The following is an 18,082-nucleotide window of genomic DNA, read 5'->3' as shown; positions in this document are numbered from 1 at the left end:
TATCACGAACAGACGCACGACAACATGGAATCTATTTGTTAATTCCCAATTTGTTGACCTTTCGTTTAAATTGATTTGTTGTTTTGAGGCAGTCTCTCACTGCTGAATATTCATTTCTGCTTTGTTTTTTGCTTGCTTGAAAATATATAACGATTAAAAAAAAGAATTAAGATATTGATCACTCGTGAAGTCTAGGGTTTAAACTGTACATGCGGAACATGGAGATTGAAAGAACTCGCATGGTCACCTAACTCTACCTACCTCCCCTATGGCCCTAAGCCTGCGTACAGATTTGAGCCGAGTCGGGGAGAGGTTTGCTGAGGGACTGGCGCTAATTATGGGTGCTAGGCCCAATGCAGACATTTCGCGGACTCACGTTGCTCAAGGCAACATTATTTTCTCGCGGACACCATACTTTCCAGCGGGCAAAGAAACGCTCATCCTTAAGCGTTAATAACGAGCCCCTGCTAACAGCCTAAACTCCTCATTCCTAACAAGCGAGTACACTGGCGCACACGTGTAGCCAACAACCAAGTCAGGATATGCGGCTTAGTTTTGACGATTACCGTGTCGGAAATGATCAGTACACACCTAAAACCGTTCGTATTCAGCAAACAATAACCGCAAGCGCATGCAGAACTAATTTCATCAATTAAGCACTAAAAAAAAAGAGGAGATACGGAAATTTTTGAGGATGTGTGAACATGGCTTTCGTGAATTGTGAGAGTTTGTCAGCGAAACACCAACAATCTTCTTAAAGTTAGATTTTCTGATTGCTATTCCAATGTATCTCCTACCTGAGAACATGAGTTCATAGCCTCTTGATCTCGTGCGAAAAACCGTAGCGGATTAAGGATGGACAACACACCCGCAAGAGGGATCAAAAACGTTTCTGAAACAGAGTATTTTCTAAGGATAATACTTGCACGCAGTTTGGTGCATTTCGTTTAACCATCTGCTAGCGGACATCTATAATAGACACTATAAGGCTTCTAACGAAATAGTTAGAGACTAGTTTTGTACTAAACAACAAATATTTAACTGATGTCGCTCATCACATGAAAACGACATTAAAAATCTTCACAATAATTAAGGATATTTTGTTGGTAGATAATCCTTTGTCTTGTTAGACGGACTCAGACCCCATGCTAGATTTCCTTTGATGCCGGCTCTTTAAGGCGGAAGTTCTCTCAAAAGTGATCTTATCCGATCAAAAAATCTTGATTTTCCTGGACCTCCCGGTGTACTAAAACTCTTGAGACACGTACACAAAGTAACCGTTTAATTCCTTTAAAGCTCAATCGTCTGCACGCCGGTGACCAGGGACCTCCTCATAGTCCTTAGAGCGAAACACGCTTTGTTGATCGGAGCTTTTCGCTTTCGTGGTATCGAAGCACTTTCTGGAGCACTAAGGAATGCTCCAGCATTTACTCTTATTGTAATTGTATCAATCACTTCTTCGTCTTCAGTGCTATTGTTTTCCGACTGATTTAGTGCTTCCATTTGTGCTCTTGAAAAACTAAAGCCGGTTACGAATTGTAAATAAATTCAGCAGTACTAGTGTAAAGCCTAGACATCAGATGATTTAGAAATTTAAGATGACACACACATGATACATCAGCCAATCAGAAACTTCTGTTTTCACGCTCAGTAGGAATAAGTCAGTTTTTTCTTTAAAATGTTTTAGAAGACATGTGTTGCTCGAAATTTGCTCGAAATGTGAAATATTGCTTAAATGTTGCCCAAAGTGCGAAAAAGTGCTTAAGGGTGCTCAAAATGCAAAACAGTGCCCAAACTAAATAAAGTGCTCAAAAGGTGCTCAGCGCAATCGGGAAAGGTCTAAAGAGAACAGGAACGTAATTTCAGAACGGGAGAGCGCGCGGAATAGTCTGGACACGACACGATTCGACTTCCGGTGTTAGCGTTGCCTTTCTCCCAAACAAGTTCAGGACGTCACTTCGCTGGTTTTCCCGTCGCGATCAGAACGTCTGAGATTTCCGTCAATTGTGCACTTCAGTAAATCGATCCAAACGAGATAATACTGTTTGGAAGTATTTCAAAACTCGTGTTCAGGATAATTTTCCCTTTCTTTGTTTTTATCAGTGTACTTTTGAAAACTTGCCGCTTCAGTATGCTGGATTCCCAAAAGGAACACAATCGTTGGCAAGCGATCCAAGGTTTTAGGACTCAGTTTGCTTTTGAATGAGCAAGGCCTTAGACAATAAAAGGGCTTTTCTTTAATGCATTTCTTTAAGCCTATGTGAAAACTCTAGAATGGGATGCTGTTGAATTTTATCGTAAATCGATTCATCAATAACCATCCTACATCTTGAACTTCGGAGCAGTCAATCAAATGAACTATCACGAAGCTTACATACCGTAAAACTTTTTTATTTATTTGTTGTCGTTGTAGTTGTTATCGATCATGAATGAATGCTTTGTGGATTGAAGTCAGAGATAAACAATTTGAGAATTTTCTCGGGTTTGCACTTTTTTATGTCTTAAACTTTTTTAATCAGTACCGATGAAAACAAGAAAGTCGTGCTCATGCAACAGAAGAAAATGACAATCAATTTTATTTCGACACGACTTTCTTGGGCCATGTCCCCACGTATCCGGAAATTTTTTTTCCGCAAATATTTTTTGGGGGATATGAAAATTTTCGCGTCCACACGCAGAGTATTCGAATCGTTTACAGCCGTCCACACGTATCCGATTGTATCTGAAAATTTTCTGATTTTCTCTAGTGCCCAGTTCTTTTGCCGGAGAGAATCCTGAAATGAGCATGCGCATAATTGCGATTTTGGCGCCATTTCTTTCGCGCTATAGCTACTGCGAGGTGTAATCAGTCGAAGTAGTTTATCACTCGAAAAAATGTCTAAATCTACTGAAAAGTCAAGAAAAAGTATCCTGATACATATAAATGGATCGATGATAAAGTTGAATTACTGTTGACGGTCACGAAATAATACAAAACGAAGCAAATCGCCAAAAGCCTCGACTGGGAATCTTGTGTTGACAAGTATGGCGAGATTCTCTTAACTTACAGTGCTTATTATCCCTCGCCATTATCCATTCTTCTTCTTCGATCATTGTGCCATTCATAAAATTGTCCCACCATGCGCTTGTCCCGTCCAGAATCGCCTTCGGTGATGGTTCGCTCTTTTATTTGACTTTATGGTTCTCACTGTTCATTGATAACAATCTCAAAACATCCTGTCGATCTCTAATGTATTGGTTGTGTAAATTTATCACAGCTGCATTTATCTGAACGCATGATATCAAACTAGAAATCAGAGCAACTAACAAAGAAGCTACAACCTTGCTGTACGCCATGTTTGTTTATGATGCTCACCGTGAAGACTGGATACAAGAGAATGACGTAAGTGTATTCGAAAATTTCCGGATACAACCGTCCGCACGTATCCGTATTTGTATCGGATAAAAAAATTTCCACTCTCGAGAGCGTTTTCAAACATTTCTGGATACGGCCGGAAAATACGCTGGATACGTGTGGACGCAAGCCGTATTCGTAAAAAAAAATTTGCGTTTTCACAAATTTCCGGATACGTGTGGACGATGCCTAAATCAAGTAATTTAATTCAGTCTTGAACAACTTCGTCGAAAAATGAAGAAAAAAACCAAAACAAACAAAAAACCGAAACCAAGTCTTATCCTAAGCCTAACCGTTTCATGGGTGACTTGAATGTTGAATTCTTTCAGCATTAAACAAGAACTCGTCATAAACAACTTTGTCGTTGGGACGTCGCTTGGTTTCTACATGGTTTCGTCATAATCCCGTTTAAAATGCTTTGCACCTCTAAGTATTCAATGTTCAAAAGAGACGTACCGTCATGAATGAATAGAAATATTCTGTAAACAAGGTGAAAAACGATGATGATTTCCAAATTACACTTTGTACAATTGCGAAGAAAGATGAGCAGTGCTAAAATCTAATGGCACGAAACGAAAAGACAGCAACAAAAATCGCCAAAAAAAATATCTTATGGGCTCTAAAATTCGATACAGGAATCAACAGACACGAGTCTTACCTGGAATGGATCAATCATAGTTTAATCGCCAAAGTGGTTCGTATATTATTATAATCATCTAACTTTACGTAACTATAATTATCCTCTGTTTGCGCTTGTTGCATCACTCTCAAAGAGATAGGCGTTGTCCTTAGAGCTGTTTGTGAAAGTGAAAATTTGTGTTGGCGATCTTTGAAAAGCCGAATTTAGGCTATTGAAGAACAGATATTGCGCTGACGTCTGGTTACAACGACTGCTAAATCACTTCTGAAACACAACGGGGCAACGTTCTCGACCCAGTTTCTTACCGGTATTTTTGCTACGCGCGCAGTTGTCAACTGACGTACCCGTCCTCTTGCTAAATCTCTCCATTATCATTATTAACGATGTTTTGAAGAAAATATGACGCCAAAAACAGTATCATTAAGTCGTCATTTAGATTGCAGTTGTATAAAATTATGAACAAAGTGTGGTTTTTCTAATTGTGCCTTTGCCAGAAGTTGCGGGTCATGACATGTCAAGTACTTTTCAGGGAGGATGGCTTCGGCTGTTCTGTTGACAGAGTGAAGTGAGAATGTTCACCTCGGACAATGTTCGGCTATGTCTGTGAACTCCCACGCAAGTCAAGAGTTTAACCTGCGACATCTTTGAAATTTCTCTACTATGCTTATGGGTTTAACAGAGGCCAAGGGACTGATTTCGTCATTTTAATAATATTGTTAAGGTCAGGCAATCATCATCCGTGTTTATCCAAAGTCTCGCAGTTCTGAAATCTTTCAGCGCCTCAAATGATTTACGTCAATTAAACGTGCATGTTTTGTTAAGTCCCAAGTTATCTCTTGTTTGTTATCGTGTTCTGAGCCCCATAGCCCTTCCGTGACGAAATTCCTTTCGAAATGAAGTGTATCCTCCTATGTTTGCCGTAATTGAAGATTTTCAGTGGTGTCTTTGAGGTCAAGTGAAATAGCGATCATTCCTGTTGAACCCTAAACTCAGCACCTGTCAGTGCACGTCTAAAAGGTCAAGTCCGCAACCAACAAGACGTTAAAAAAAAAAAACTGGCCTTTGACATATTTAACCTGGTTTGTTCAACTGCCACACAAAAGCGCAAAGTGAAAGCTTATGTTTTTGGTCTTAGTCCAACTCATGAAAAGATCATACTCTTCTTCCAAAATTCAACATTGCGATTTGACATTGTACTTTTAGTATTCTTCCTTATTTCGCGATTAGACATTCAAGTTTTTATTCCTTATCAAACTTTTTCCGATTCAACATTGTCTTTTTTATAATTAAACTTCCAAGTTTCAAGTATTAAACATTGTACTTCTCGTAATTCCACTTTGTAGTTGTGGCAATGCAATATTTTTGTACTTATGGTATTGATATAATCAACATGCAGTATTTCGCGCTAGTCAACATTCAACTTTCCATCATTCAACCGCAAACCAGCTATTAACAAAGGAGCGCAGGCTCACTAAGGTCACGAGGTTATCTTGGGAGATGAAAAATGGACGATATCTCGTATTTGCTGGACTGTGTTCATAATATCCTAGACATTTTAAATAATTTTCAAGGCGTACAAAACAGTCATGGAAATGTTTAGCTTCTTGTTGGTAAAGAAGTTTTTTTGCACAGGATGTTGGTAAATCTAGACATCGATGATTTCATAACAGAAACCATATGGGAAGAGCTCATAGTCTGCTGGTAGAAATCGAAAGAACTGACAATTCTTATGGAGGTTATAGCGCTAGCGTGCAACAAGATGGTAGATGTAGACGACGCTCGTGCGTAATAAGCAAAGAACAGCTCTCACATTTAATTGAACAAGGTTTTAAATTGCAAGAGAATAAAGGCTGATAGTTTCTAAAGAAACTGTTTGGGGCTGCGTCGGTGGGGGTAACGAAATAATTTGAATATATCAACAAAGTTAAAATGGTAAATTGGCCACCTTTACGATTATAAAAGCTGACGTTTCGTGCGTTAGCCCCTTCGTCGGAGCGAATGACGAAGGGCTAACGCTCGAAACGTCAGCTTTTATAATAGTAACGGTGGCCAATTTACCACTTCAACTTTGTTGATATATTCAAATTATTTAAATTGCAAGAGATTGCTACTATGCTTGGAGTAAGTTGCAGAACCGGTTAAGAGAAGAATGATGTCATATCGACTAAGTGTGTCAGGTACATACTACTGTTTAAGCTAGGATATTATGAACACAGTCCAGCAAATACGAGATATCGTCCATTTTTCATCTCACAGGATAACCTCGTACGAAGTTATGAGGCTTACATGAGGTATTTGACCTTTGTGAGCCTGCACTCCTTCGTTAATAGCTGGGTTGCGGTTGAATGATGGAAAGTTGAATGTTGAATAGCGCGAAGTACTGCATGTTGAATATATCAATACCATAAGTACAAAAATATTGCATTGCTACAACTACAAAGTGGAACTACGAGAAGTACAATGTTTAATACTTAAAATTTGGAAGTTTAATTGTAAAAAAGACGATGTTGAATCGGAAAAAGTTTCATAAGGAATAAAAACTTGAATGTCCAATCGGGAAATAAGGAAGAATACTAAAAGTACAATGTCAAATCGTAATGTTGAATTTTGGCCCCGATGGGACGCCATAGGAAATAGGTCAAAGTACAGCAGGCAGGTGGATTAAATTTTGTCTTTGTGCCACCGGTATCGACAGTTTATTTTTCCAGTTTCCGTCGGTTGTGTATTCTTAACGATAAGCTGGTAGAAACATTTTGTTCACTGTCGGCAGCTAACCACTCTCTTATTCTAAAACAAAAACTATTTGAGTCCATTCTTCACGACTGCTGAACTTGAACTTTGAACTTTTTTTATTTCACACTTTTAATGGAAGTTAATATTTATATGAAAAATAGGAGAGAGAGAGGAGAATAAAAGTAATATTTGGCCATAAAGATAAGTTTGAGAGGTGCACGGTGTCCAAAGTAGCAAAAGCTTCCTAGTTGGACACCGTAATGGTCATATATTAAATTATTATTATTATTAAATTTAAATTTATACCGCGCAGTTTCTATAAAAATATTCAACTGCGCCTATCTATTTATTATTAATAAATTATTAATAAGCTTATTAAAAATATTCAACTGCGCCTATCTATTTATTATAGGATATTATGAACACAGTCCAGCAAATACGAGATATCGTCCATTTTTCATCTCATAGGATGCTATCTATTTATATAGGATATTATATATCCTATATAAATAGATAGCAGCCTATAATAAAAGGAAATCAGCGGTAAAGTAAGTAAAATGATTAGGTTTTGTTGAACAAGGTTGAAGTTTCCATTTTTCCTTAAGAGTAGATCAGTAGCAAAGTAAAATGATCAGGTTCGGTTGAGCAAAAGTTGATGTTTCCATTCTTTTTAAAGCTATCAGGTAAGACATGTATTTAAGATAAGTGGGTACGGTTTGCCATATCTTTGAAGCAGAAAATATAAAAGATGATTTTCCCATGTTGGTGGACTCTTGGTCTAAAAGAATTATTATTAGTAGCAAATCTTGTATTATAATTATGTTTTTCAGCTTTTTATAAAACAAGAGTTGCGTTAGTAGTCAGGGCTGAATTCATTAACGTTTGGGGTATTTTTATATACTAGGGTATTATCGTCAGAACAATAAGCTGACTTTGGCTGGATTATTCGACAAAAGGAGACAGAATAGAGAAGAATAACAAGGACAACAAATGACCAGTAAAGCCCACAAAGAGTAAAGATATTCTCATCATTAAAGATCACTGTCTAATCATGACATTTTTCGCCAAGCTGATGCTCTTAATTCCATCTATCCCTGTCTAGACTTCAAAGGCACGCACCTGAATCTTTGATGTGAGTTGCCTGTCAGACCAGAAAGGCTCGAGTTCTCCTAAAAGATATCAGGTTTTTAGTATGGAATTTTTCGGTCCCCCTTTCCGGATTAAAGTGAAGATGACGCTTTAGGGTGTGGTCATTAATTTTTTCAAGAATTACCTTGTCAGGAACTCCTAAGCTAGTCTCGTGCCCAGACCTTCACAGTCAACATTTCAGTGGACACTGCCTTACAGGTCTGAACGAGTATGTCCCACCCATTAGGATTTTGCTTATGGGGCGTTGAGCTTGAATCTTAAATAAGGTACACAATTTCTTTATCAAGATGTCCTGTGGGCCCAAAGCCTCGAAAAGATGGATGTGGAGTCTTCATGTGGTATGCTAGTTGAAAATATTTAAAATCGAATGGTAAATAAGCTTTCTTCTGAACGTGGGTGAAAATTTCTCCTTTGCAACCTCGTTCCCGGGGCCCCTGGAGCGAGGATGAATCCTCTATTTTGGGGGAAATCTCGGTATTAATGTGAAGTCGCTATGGTCACATTTTTTATGTTGCCAAAATGGCGTGCAGGTTTCCAAATTTTTCTAGCGAAAGATGTTTCATTAAGATAAGTCTTCTTTCAACAATTTGTTAATTAAAATAAATCAAAATTTCATTACACGGGGCCGTAAGTTAGCATGAATTAGAAATATACATTTGGCCTTGACAATGTATTATCGACCGCATATCGTCAAATCAAAATTGGGGAACATGGTATACGAGTCTCGTTGCGTCAGCGTAAAACAACAAACGTGAGCTTGCCCTTTCACGTCTCACGTAAAATAGCATGAACTTTGCTGCTTTACCTTCGCGTGAGCTTACGTCATGGTGGACTTTAAGGCGCCCTTTATGACGTCATAGTGGATTTGAAGGCGCCCTTTATGACGTCATGGTGGATTTGAAGGCGCCCTTGTATGATTTACAAGGAATAGTTTTGGTGCCTTTTTTTTTTTCCCGGCAATTTAACTTCCACTCTGTGAGAGAAAAAGTGAAGAAAATTTAACGTACACGGCAAACGCAAAACAGGTTACTGTCACATAGAAACGTCAAAGTGCAACCGAACCAGCAAACGTGACAAAATGGTGGGAAAAACAAGGTCACGTGTCACTTTTGCCGTTCATGTTTCACGAATACGTTTCACGCGGTGCTAAATCTCTCTATTTTTACCGTTGGTGCAGAAACTGAAAAATCTAAAATCCTATCGTTAAAAAGATACTAAAGAAGTTGTATCACTGCATTTATCCGTCTAAAGCAAGTCTAGAACCAATTACGTTCAAGAAAAGATTAAACTTCAAGCGAAAACCTTGGGCAAGAAACTATCATTTCGGAAAAACATCTGACTAGCTTTTTCCTCTGATCACGAGTTTGATTGCGTGAATTTCTGGGTGTATCGTAATAAAATCAAATCATCGACCGTAACCTCGAAATTAATACGTAAAGATATTGTTTGAATCTTTTTCAGATTATGCTTGGACCTGCTCTACGAGCAAAACCCTAGGGTTCTGTTACTATTGGATGAAAAAGTGATCGTATTGTATGAAGACAGAAGCGTAAGTTATATGTTTCGCACTTCTGAAGAAAATTAATGGGTTAACTATTTCAATCTAGGATCTCATTATTTTTACTGTCTTCTATTCAATTCATAGGATGTGAGTTTAGATATCTGGTATTGAATCAACCGATAAATCTCCCAACTGATATTTTTCTGTAAGGAGAAATTCTGTCTTGGTCACGCATGAGATTTAGTTGACGGCTTTTTCTAATGAAAACATATAAAATTCACAACCACATGAAAATCGATTCTAAGCTCCCAGTCAAAAGATTAAAATCAAGAGATAAAGTTTAACGAGCGTGCCTTGCTGTAAACCATTGAATTTTACTGATGCGCTTTTCAGCTTATTTCGCGCCATTTATGCTCATTGACGCCAGAAATCTGTGATTTGCGGCGTTTTTTTGATGGAAGCAGAACTCTTTCGTGTATTAGTGCATTTTCCGCGTAACTTAGCCTGTAAATTGATCCCTTTAATTGTGAGGATAACATTGCGACACACAATTTTAAGCCAGGGCAATATTGCCATCGCCTGTTATATTTTAGAGGTCTTTTAAAAGATCTTTCCCCTAGGGCGCAAGCGCACGAGTTCGAGTTTCTTTTAAGTAGAATGAAACCGAGCGGAAAAACTGCTCTCTTTCCAGCTTAATTAGCTATTACTTTAAATTAAAAGCTTCATTTCGGTTAAGCTGTGCTTACAATTCGTACTCATAGCCAATTTATAAAGGGACTAAGAGTTTTAACGAGTAATTAAAATCAGGTCCAATTAGCAAGCCACGCGTGTACACACGTATAAATTACGCGCGCGAGCGGTGTCTTTTCCAAACCTAGGGAATACGTTAATTCATTTCATGATAGGAGTCTTAGATAGAGGAATATGTCTATCATGACTATTAAAGAGGCGTCGATTTGACTCTAACAGTTTTTTTATCACAATAATTATCTATTTCGGGTCCACTTGACCGTTTGACTTTTATGGTATTCTGGCGTTCTGTGGCCAACGCGTTAATCTTATTGTTGAATTTATTCATGAGTCATTGGTCGGTGTACTTTTGTTACCGGTAGACACGTTCACGTCCGCTGCAGCCTTTGTCTTGAATATTTGCATTTGTTTGAACTATCTCGTTCTGTGATTGATGGTTCTTGTAAACCACCAACAGACATGTGAATTATGAAACTAAGAACAGTGCGCTTGCTCCAAGTTCATGTTGCAGCGAGATCGCGAAGCAAGGAAACTCAAAATTTCCTCTTAAAGAGATGAGTTCAAACATTAAATCGATGCGGGACAGAACTCCGAAGTGCTCAATTGTCCTCAGCAATGTCTTAGCGATTGTGTTTCGGCCGACATCAACAGTACACAACTGCGAAAATATTCGCAAAGACGATTCGTCTGAAAGCGGTGATTCTAAACCGTCGCATCAACTCAACGGATTAGAATTATTTCACGAGTTCAAAGAGGCCAACAGATCTACAATGCTGACAAGGCTAACGGAAAGTTTGGGCGAGATTCGGCTTAAAGGCTGGGTTTTTCCGTTCACATTGCTGATCAAGGGACCACACGAAGATGTGGAAGTGATCAAGGAAGCATGGAGACGCCATTTTCTCCGGAGCCCGGATAATTTTATAATCAAAGATATAGGTAAGTTTATTTTAGTCATCCACGTAGTTTTTTTTTTTTTTTTTTGTCTTTCAAATTGCGATGAGTCGCGATAAAAAAGCTTTTATGAACTCGTCAATCAGCTTTGCGAGGCTTTCCTCAGAAACTGATACTAGCATTATTGCTAAGTGTTTTCCTAAATATAATCTGTCTTTAATTGAGCCGCCGAACACTTCTCACATTTAAAACATATCCTAATCATGTTTTAGGCACCGCGACACGTCCTCCAGGGGAACTAGTCCCTACACCCTGATCGGTGGAGAGGGAAAAAATGCTGTAGCTCGTTCGATCTACACGCAGGCATTTATTTAGTTGTTATTGGCAAACAACTAGATTCTCATAGCAGGTGTACATAATACAGTTGATGACATAAGTGCAGATAACCGGTCGTACAATATTCAAGCTTAGTTATTTTTCGATATAAGCTCGCCAGAATGTTCTTGCGGTGCCAGCCTTAGCTTTACGAAAACAATCTAGTGTAATTAACTCACACACTTTACTATATGATCTAGTTCCCTGCTCTGGATTCACATGAAAATGCAGTTACTTCTTTGTAACTTCTTCAAAATTACACAGATTAATAATTTAGACGCTTTTAAGCTGAACAGAAATAAAACATTCTACAAAGGTAGCACCAGATAATCGTGTGCCTCTGCTGCATTTTGCTGTTTTGGTTTCGGCTCATTTGAATTTTCCATTAAGGACAAGAGGTTTTGCTTGACTGAAGAAGAACAGCTGCGGGTTTCCGATTGATAATAACCCTTTTTACACGGTTGTTTTCGCTCGTGAATCTGTCGCAATCATGTCTTTTAAACATCCAAACAGTTATGGAAATCACTCGTGGAACCGTTCTGACTTCTTCAAGCTTTTAAAGTTACAAAGAAAAAACTAAAACAAGTCCAAAGTTTTGTTATCTGGTAAACATATGATCAACGTTTGAGTCCAAAATTAAGTTCATTTGTCTATTGTGACGGCTTTTGTCAATGAAGGCTTTGAGAAATGGCAAAGAAAGGAACATTTAAGCTTTACCACGCGTGATATCTTTAATAAGCCCGTGTTCTAGATGTTTTGAATGAGTTAAACAGTTCGCCGACACAAAAGAATACGGCAGTACTAGAATCACTCTTTATTAGTTTTCTTTCACTCTTGGACTGATAGCAGGGTGGCACGTTGTTTTTCTTTTTCGTTCTGTGATTCAATGTTGTCAATCAAGCAAAGACGTGGTGGCGTATTGCTCATTTGCAAAACCATCTCTCTCATCGGTCATTCTTTCCAGCCGGAAGTCGTGCTTTTACAGCGAATGTTTTTTTCCAAAGCTAGGATTAACAAGGTCTTTCATGTTTAAATCCAATTGTATTTTTCAATGAGAAAGGAATGTCATACAAACTAAATATCTTCCAGTAACAAGAAAAAAAACAAACTGCATTCGCAAAAGACTTAATGTCTTGAATATTAAATGAAAGCTGGTGGGAGCCAAGATTCTCACTTGGTTTTGCCGTGGTCTTTTATCGTACTCCAAAAGGGCTTTTTCTAAAGTTGGACTTAAAGATATTTTCGGCATAAAAGTAGATAAGGATTTTTTTTTAAAAGCCGCCCGAATGAGACGGAAAATTAGAACAGGTGCGAAGAGAATTGTGTTCGTTTTATTTATTTGAAGTGAGCAGTCTTTGTGTACTACAGTACATGACCTGCTATGGCAGGGGGCGGACCTACTCAAGAAAAGAAAAATACATTTTAGTCAAAACAATATAAAAGAAAAATACTTTCATATGAACAAAGAACATGTTAAGAGGAAAATGAGTAGAAGAGAATACGTTTCAATTGCAAATGTTCAAGGCAGCACGCAATATTTGAGAGAAAACTAAAGAAATTTGGAGCAGAGTCGGATTTTGTTTTGCCGATGAACTGCATTGTTTAAATTTTTGGCTGTTTGGAGGAGATTTTACTTGTGTAAGCCACAAGCTTTGCGGTAATTTGCCTTGTGTCTCCCTAATGCACCGTAGTTATTCTAGAAAACATCCAACAAATTGGTGTTTACATTTCGGCTGGATATAAGCTGGATTAAGAATTTTTAGGAGAATTTGCTCCGAAGATATGATTGCAAAAAGGGGATGTTTTTATTTTAGAGAGATCGTGTAAAATAATCGTTTCTGTTTTATTTCATCTGCTCTCCGTCACATCAGCACTGGCTGAGATTTCTTGTTCATGAAATTTAACACCTGCGCATAAATTTGAGAAAAGCTTATTACTTTACTGCCATGCTTTATAGTTTAAGTACCCCAAGTGAGGGAGAATTTCCAAGTCTTGCAATTAGCAGGAAACTATGTAATGTAAGTTATTATATGGCTGTGTCTCACAAGGACTGAGAACTACCGAATTTGAATTTGATTGGCTGAAATCAATATCGAAAGCGGTCTAGATTTTCCCATCTAGACCGGCCTAGAAAAAGAAGGTAGAAAGAATATAAAAAAATTGGCATATAAGACACAGCCATAGAATAAACATCTTATTAACCGAGCTAGGTCGGTCTGTATGGGAGAATCTTGACCTCGGTCGCTGGTACAGACATCATGCATCACTGCGTTCGGTCTGTACTGGCGACCTCGGTCAAGATTCTCCCATACAGACCTCCCGCTCGGTTAATAAGAACTAAGTATTAATGTATTAACGTAATAATGTAGTAATGTAGCTAAATTCTTGTCAAACTGTTTTTGCTTCTGTCATATGTGGAAAACACAAAAAAACAAAAAAGCGTAAAAAACAAAAATGAAAGAAATTTTAACACAAGATAAATTGCCTTTACAAAAAAAATGGAAACCTGCTTCTTGAAAAAGAAATATTTCCACGTACACGCGCGTGCCCTATTTTCATGTACATGTGCACGCGCGCGTACACGATCGCTCTTGCACGTGAGTTTTCTTCTCCACCCATGCGCACTGTATCATCATAAAAATCTCTTCTTAGATTCTTCATGAAAAGCGTGGGAACTATGACAATATCTACGAAATAGTGTTTATTCAATACCGTGTCTAACGTTCCTCAATTGCTTCTTTTGTTTCTTTTTTTCATTCTATAAATCAGGAGACAGCAAGTCCTTTGAATATTCAGATATTGTAGAACATACCCCTCTGTCCCATTTTTTTGTCGTGATAAATACAAGTTGCTGTGATGAAAATCTCGCCTTCGTCAGTTCAATTGATAATCGATAGCTTCTGTATACTTGTCTGTAGCTACTTTCTCAAGTCCTTGCAGTCGCCAAGGCCTTCGGTTGTAGATACCGAGTACATTCCTAAGTGCGAGAAAATCGTCGAAAAAACTGAATACAAAATCATCACAGAAATTAAAGGAATATCAAAAGAAAAAGTTACGTAAACTTTACCATCTCTACCCCTCCATGGACCAACAGAATCGTATTAGGGGGGAGGAGTCCTACACTGACATCCTGTTGACATATTTTCATTCGAAGTCGATACGTTTTCTTGACCAAGAGGGGTTCACATGCACTTTAACTTCCCCTCTCCCCCTTCCTTCGCCCGTTTCGTCATTCCAAACCCGTAACCTCCGATTGTTGTCAGCAAGAATTTTTTTAAATTCAGATTTTCTTATGCACTTCAAACATCACTCTCCCCAGGCGCCGTCAGCTCTGTTGGTATGGAAGTAATCCAACAAGCTCCATTCCTTCCATTAACCAAGTCTCTGGTGGAAACCATAGCTGCTCTGAATAGCAGTCAGTTGACAGCCACACAGCAATCGATTGCCGAATACCTGGCAAGAACTTACCAATATGTACACGTGCCAAAACTGAACGTAATTCATGACTGCCTTGGAATTCTGATCAAGGAGCGCAGAATTTACCACACAGGAAACGGTTACTTCGTTAACGGTCATAACCCTTTTAACAAACCCACAGACGCGCCGAAAGAAAACGGTGAGGCCCAAAGCGTGAAAGACTCAAAGTGCGTGGCGTGTGAAGTGATTTCGAAAGGGAAATCAACGAAAAATGAAAAAACCAAGAAAAGAGGGAAAGGAAAGGTGGAGGGCGATGTGAAGGAGAAGGAAAAGGAAAATGAGAAGATCAGAGAGGGTGTCAAATTGGAGAGAAAAACCTCAGTATCTAACACTGAGACTGAAGAAACAAGAGATGTGAAGTCGTTGACACCGCAAACAAAGGAGGAGACAACAAAGCCTTTGAGTGAAACAGCGAGCGAGACAAGCAGCGAAGGAACAAATAAGAAGCCCAAGAAACAAAAGAAAGGTGTACTCAATCAGATTTCCTGCTTTATAAAAGGCAAAACACTTTCTTCTGCAGAGGTATCTGAAGATACTAAACAGGAGCCAAACACTCCTTTACCCACCCCTCCCTTTCAAGTCTCGGAGCGACAGGCACCGCTCGCTGCTCCAGAGAACATGTCGCCCTACCTGATAAGAAACGAAAAGAGTGTCACCCCACAACTAAGACATGTAAGGACTATGTCTGCCCCAGTGGGACATTCATCTTTGTCTGTGCCACCTCAGAAGCTTCAAGAGTCCAATGAACGAGAAATCAAAACACCAACTCCGAATCTCCGGGAGCTTGGCAGAAGTAAATCCTTTTCTGCCACAGAAAAACGCCCCCAACTTGTGATGCGAAGCAATTCATTCACTGCTCCAAGCACAGCAACCAGAGTCGCTCGACAGATTTCGACTGTAGATGCTCCGGTTACTTGGGATCGACCACGGCCAAGAATTAACTACGGAGACATCATTCGGAACGCACCGGGGAGACGAACAATCCATATCTCTCAACCAAATTCGTACAATATGGGGATTATCAGACCTGTGGATATGACGCAACAACGACCGCTATCACGAAACAGCTCCATCACAAGAGAAATCCCCCGGAAGATAGAAGGATCATTGTCATCTTCCAATGCCCCTCGGTCTTTCGCCTCTCCTTTGAGCGCTCCTCGTTTAAAAGAAAACTCAAATCATGCCCGTGTCCCTGTGATGCGCAGCAAGTCTTTCACGGAACCAGGCATAACGAGGCTTGCTAACCGACAGTTTTCCCATCGCCAAACGATGGGGTCGCATTACGAGTCTCCTCTGCAGCAGCTGCTGGCGCGAAAGACCCCGGGCTACACTTCCCCTCCAAGTACAGTTGTGCGTGTGACAGCTGCTCCTAAAGGCGTTAGGTATCATGTCCCGGTCAAACACTCTCCTGCCTCGCTTAAGAGGGCCACACCCAGCACATCCGCCCGGAAGCAGCAAAAACAACCCTCAGCTTTGCCTAAAAGCGGAACTCCTCGAGAGAAACCACGCCCACGCACCAATTTCTCTTCGCCTATCAGCTATGACACGAACAAAGTCGGTGACAAAGGCAACAACTCCTTGTGTAATGGCAATATAAACAATGCTGGCGGAGAAGCCAAATCTCAGGCTCCAGTCTTTCAGCCAAACTACAATTTTCAACAAGCCTGTGCGCCATCCGATGGAGTCAGTAGTGAACACATTTGTCTAGAAGAAATGTCGTCAACTTCAGCTTCCGAGGTAACTTTGATTGAGGAACGTGACTGGTGCACGGAGACTAGGAATGACAATGAAGGCAAACCACAGAACCTATACAAAAAATTCACTGAGGAGACTGTAAATGATAGTTTAACATTTATTGGTATTATTTAGGTGATGTTAAGGCTGGTACTGATTCGCTTAATACTAGAGCTTATTGCAGTTTTCATCAGCAAATAGAGCAATCAACCGGTTAATCTTAGGAAAAAATACTTCCTTTGTGTTCCTCTAGACCGTCGTGCTATGCTAAACAAAAAATACGTGTGCTTCTTCGGAGATATACTAAATTCGACACAGCAATAGTGTTTTCAGATGGTAACAAAAAAATCAAATTAGATGATTTTGTAGTCTATTAGAATTAGAAAAGTTGTCAAATTTTATATTCATATGATTTATATTTCTAGAGAGGATTATATAGAAAAATGGAGGACGTTTATTTTTTAAATGATTCTCGTAACAGCTTTTTTGTAAATAATTATGTGAGACAATCATAGTAGTGTAAACCGCTCTACTGCGATTGCATTTTTAATAGAGGTGCACATTTTAAAATTTTCAAAACAGATATTTGATACTAAACGAACTTTTGGCCCCCCAAAATAAGTCAGTGAAGACTGATTCCTTAGACTAATCACTCTAGATTTCTATGCGTACTAGTTGGTTCGGGTTTCTCCCTCACCAACCATAGCACGATAGATATTCTTAGCTTGTACGGCCTAGCTGTCGAAGATCCATCATTTGTTAAATCAAGTTAAATGTAATACTTTTTTTCTTTTTTGAAATGTTCTTGAACTCGGGTCTAGCGAATCGTGAGTTTTTTTAATCTTATTTCCTGAGTAAAAGTATTACTAAATAACAAAATGATCCTCAAAATGAACAGAAATTGCAGAAATGAAGGCTGAAACAAATTCGGGCTTTGGCCTGAGCCTGTGCCTACAAGGGAGCAAGGGAGAAAAATACTGGTTCTCTGGTTGGGAGCTATCAACGTCGTTCCCATGGCCTTTTCCCTTATTTGGGGGTGAGGCGCCCCACCCCGAAGTAAGAGAAAAGGCAATGGGAACGAGATTGGGTAGCTGTTACCATTTAATACATCTCACCATAGGCCTAATTTGGGTGGCTTCTTTGTTCCCTACAAAGGAGTCTGGTCACAGATAAATGGAGTAATCCTTACTTTGACCTGTGGATAATATCACTGAAATTGAACACCGACCGTCTCATTTTTGAACAACAAATTGCCCGGACAAATTCCTCCCTTCACCTCTACTCGTTTCGATCTTCCGTACTATTCTTGAAACTTAACACACAAACAAACAAACAAACGAAGAAACAAACAAGCAAACAAACAAACAAACAATCCTTCTCTTCTTTGACATTGCTTACGAATTTTCCGACCGCAGAAATTCGAGAAATTTCGGAATTA

The 18,082-nt window shown here is 39.1% G+C and overlaps 1 protein-coding gene across 1 annotated transcript; it reads left to right on the top strand.

Moving 5' to 3' along the window:
* The first annotated feature begins 10,502 nt into the window (after positions 1-10,502).
* LOC111341596 (uncharacterized) lies at positions 10,503-17,458 on the top strand. Its single transcript, XM_022948587.2, has 2 exons — positions 10,503-11,103; positions 14,753-17,458. The coding sequence occupies exons 1-2, from the start codon at positions 10,722-10,724 to the stop codon at positions 16,777-16,779; spliced, it is 2,409 nt and encodes an 802-aa protein (XP_022804322.2). The 5' UTR covers positions 10,503-10,721; the 3' UTR covers positions 16,780-17,458.
* Positions 17,459-18,082: the final 624 nt, after the last annotated feature.

This window comes from Stylophora pistillata, chromosome 9 (genome assembly GCF_964205215.1).
Source record: "Stylophora pistillata chromosome 9, jaStyPist1.2, whole genome shotgun sequence".
NCBI classification, from domain to species: Eukaryota; Metazoa; Cnidaria; class Anthozoa; order Scleractinia; family Pocilloporidae; genus Stylophora; species Stylophora pistillata.
Note: the sequence above shows the minus strand (reverse complement) of the source record. Positions and strands in the feature narration are given on the sequence as shown.

What these genes read in the sequence shown, in the direction of transcription:
- LOC111341596 (XM_022948587.2), top strand. Translation starts at nt 10,722, where the DNA reads ATGAGTTCAAACATTAAATCGATGCGGGACAGAACTCCGAAGTGCTCA. An exon ending in TTTTATAATCAAAGATATAG is followed by an intron (nt 11,104 to 14,752) that starts GTAAGTTTATTT and finishes CACTCTCCCCAG; the next exon opens with GCGCCGTCAGCTCTGTTGGT.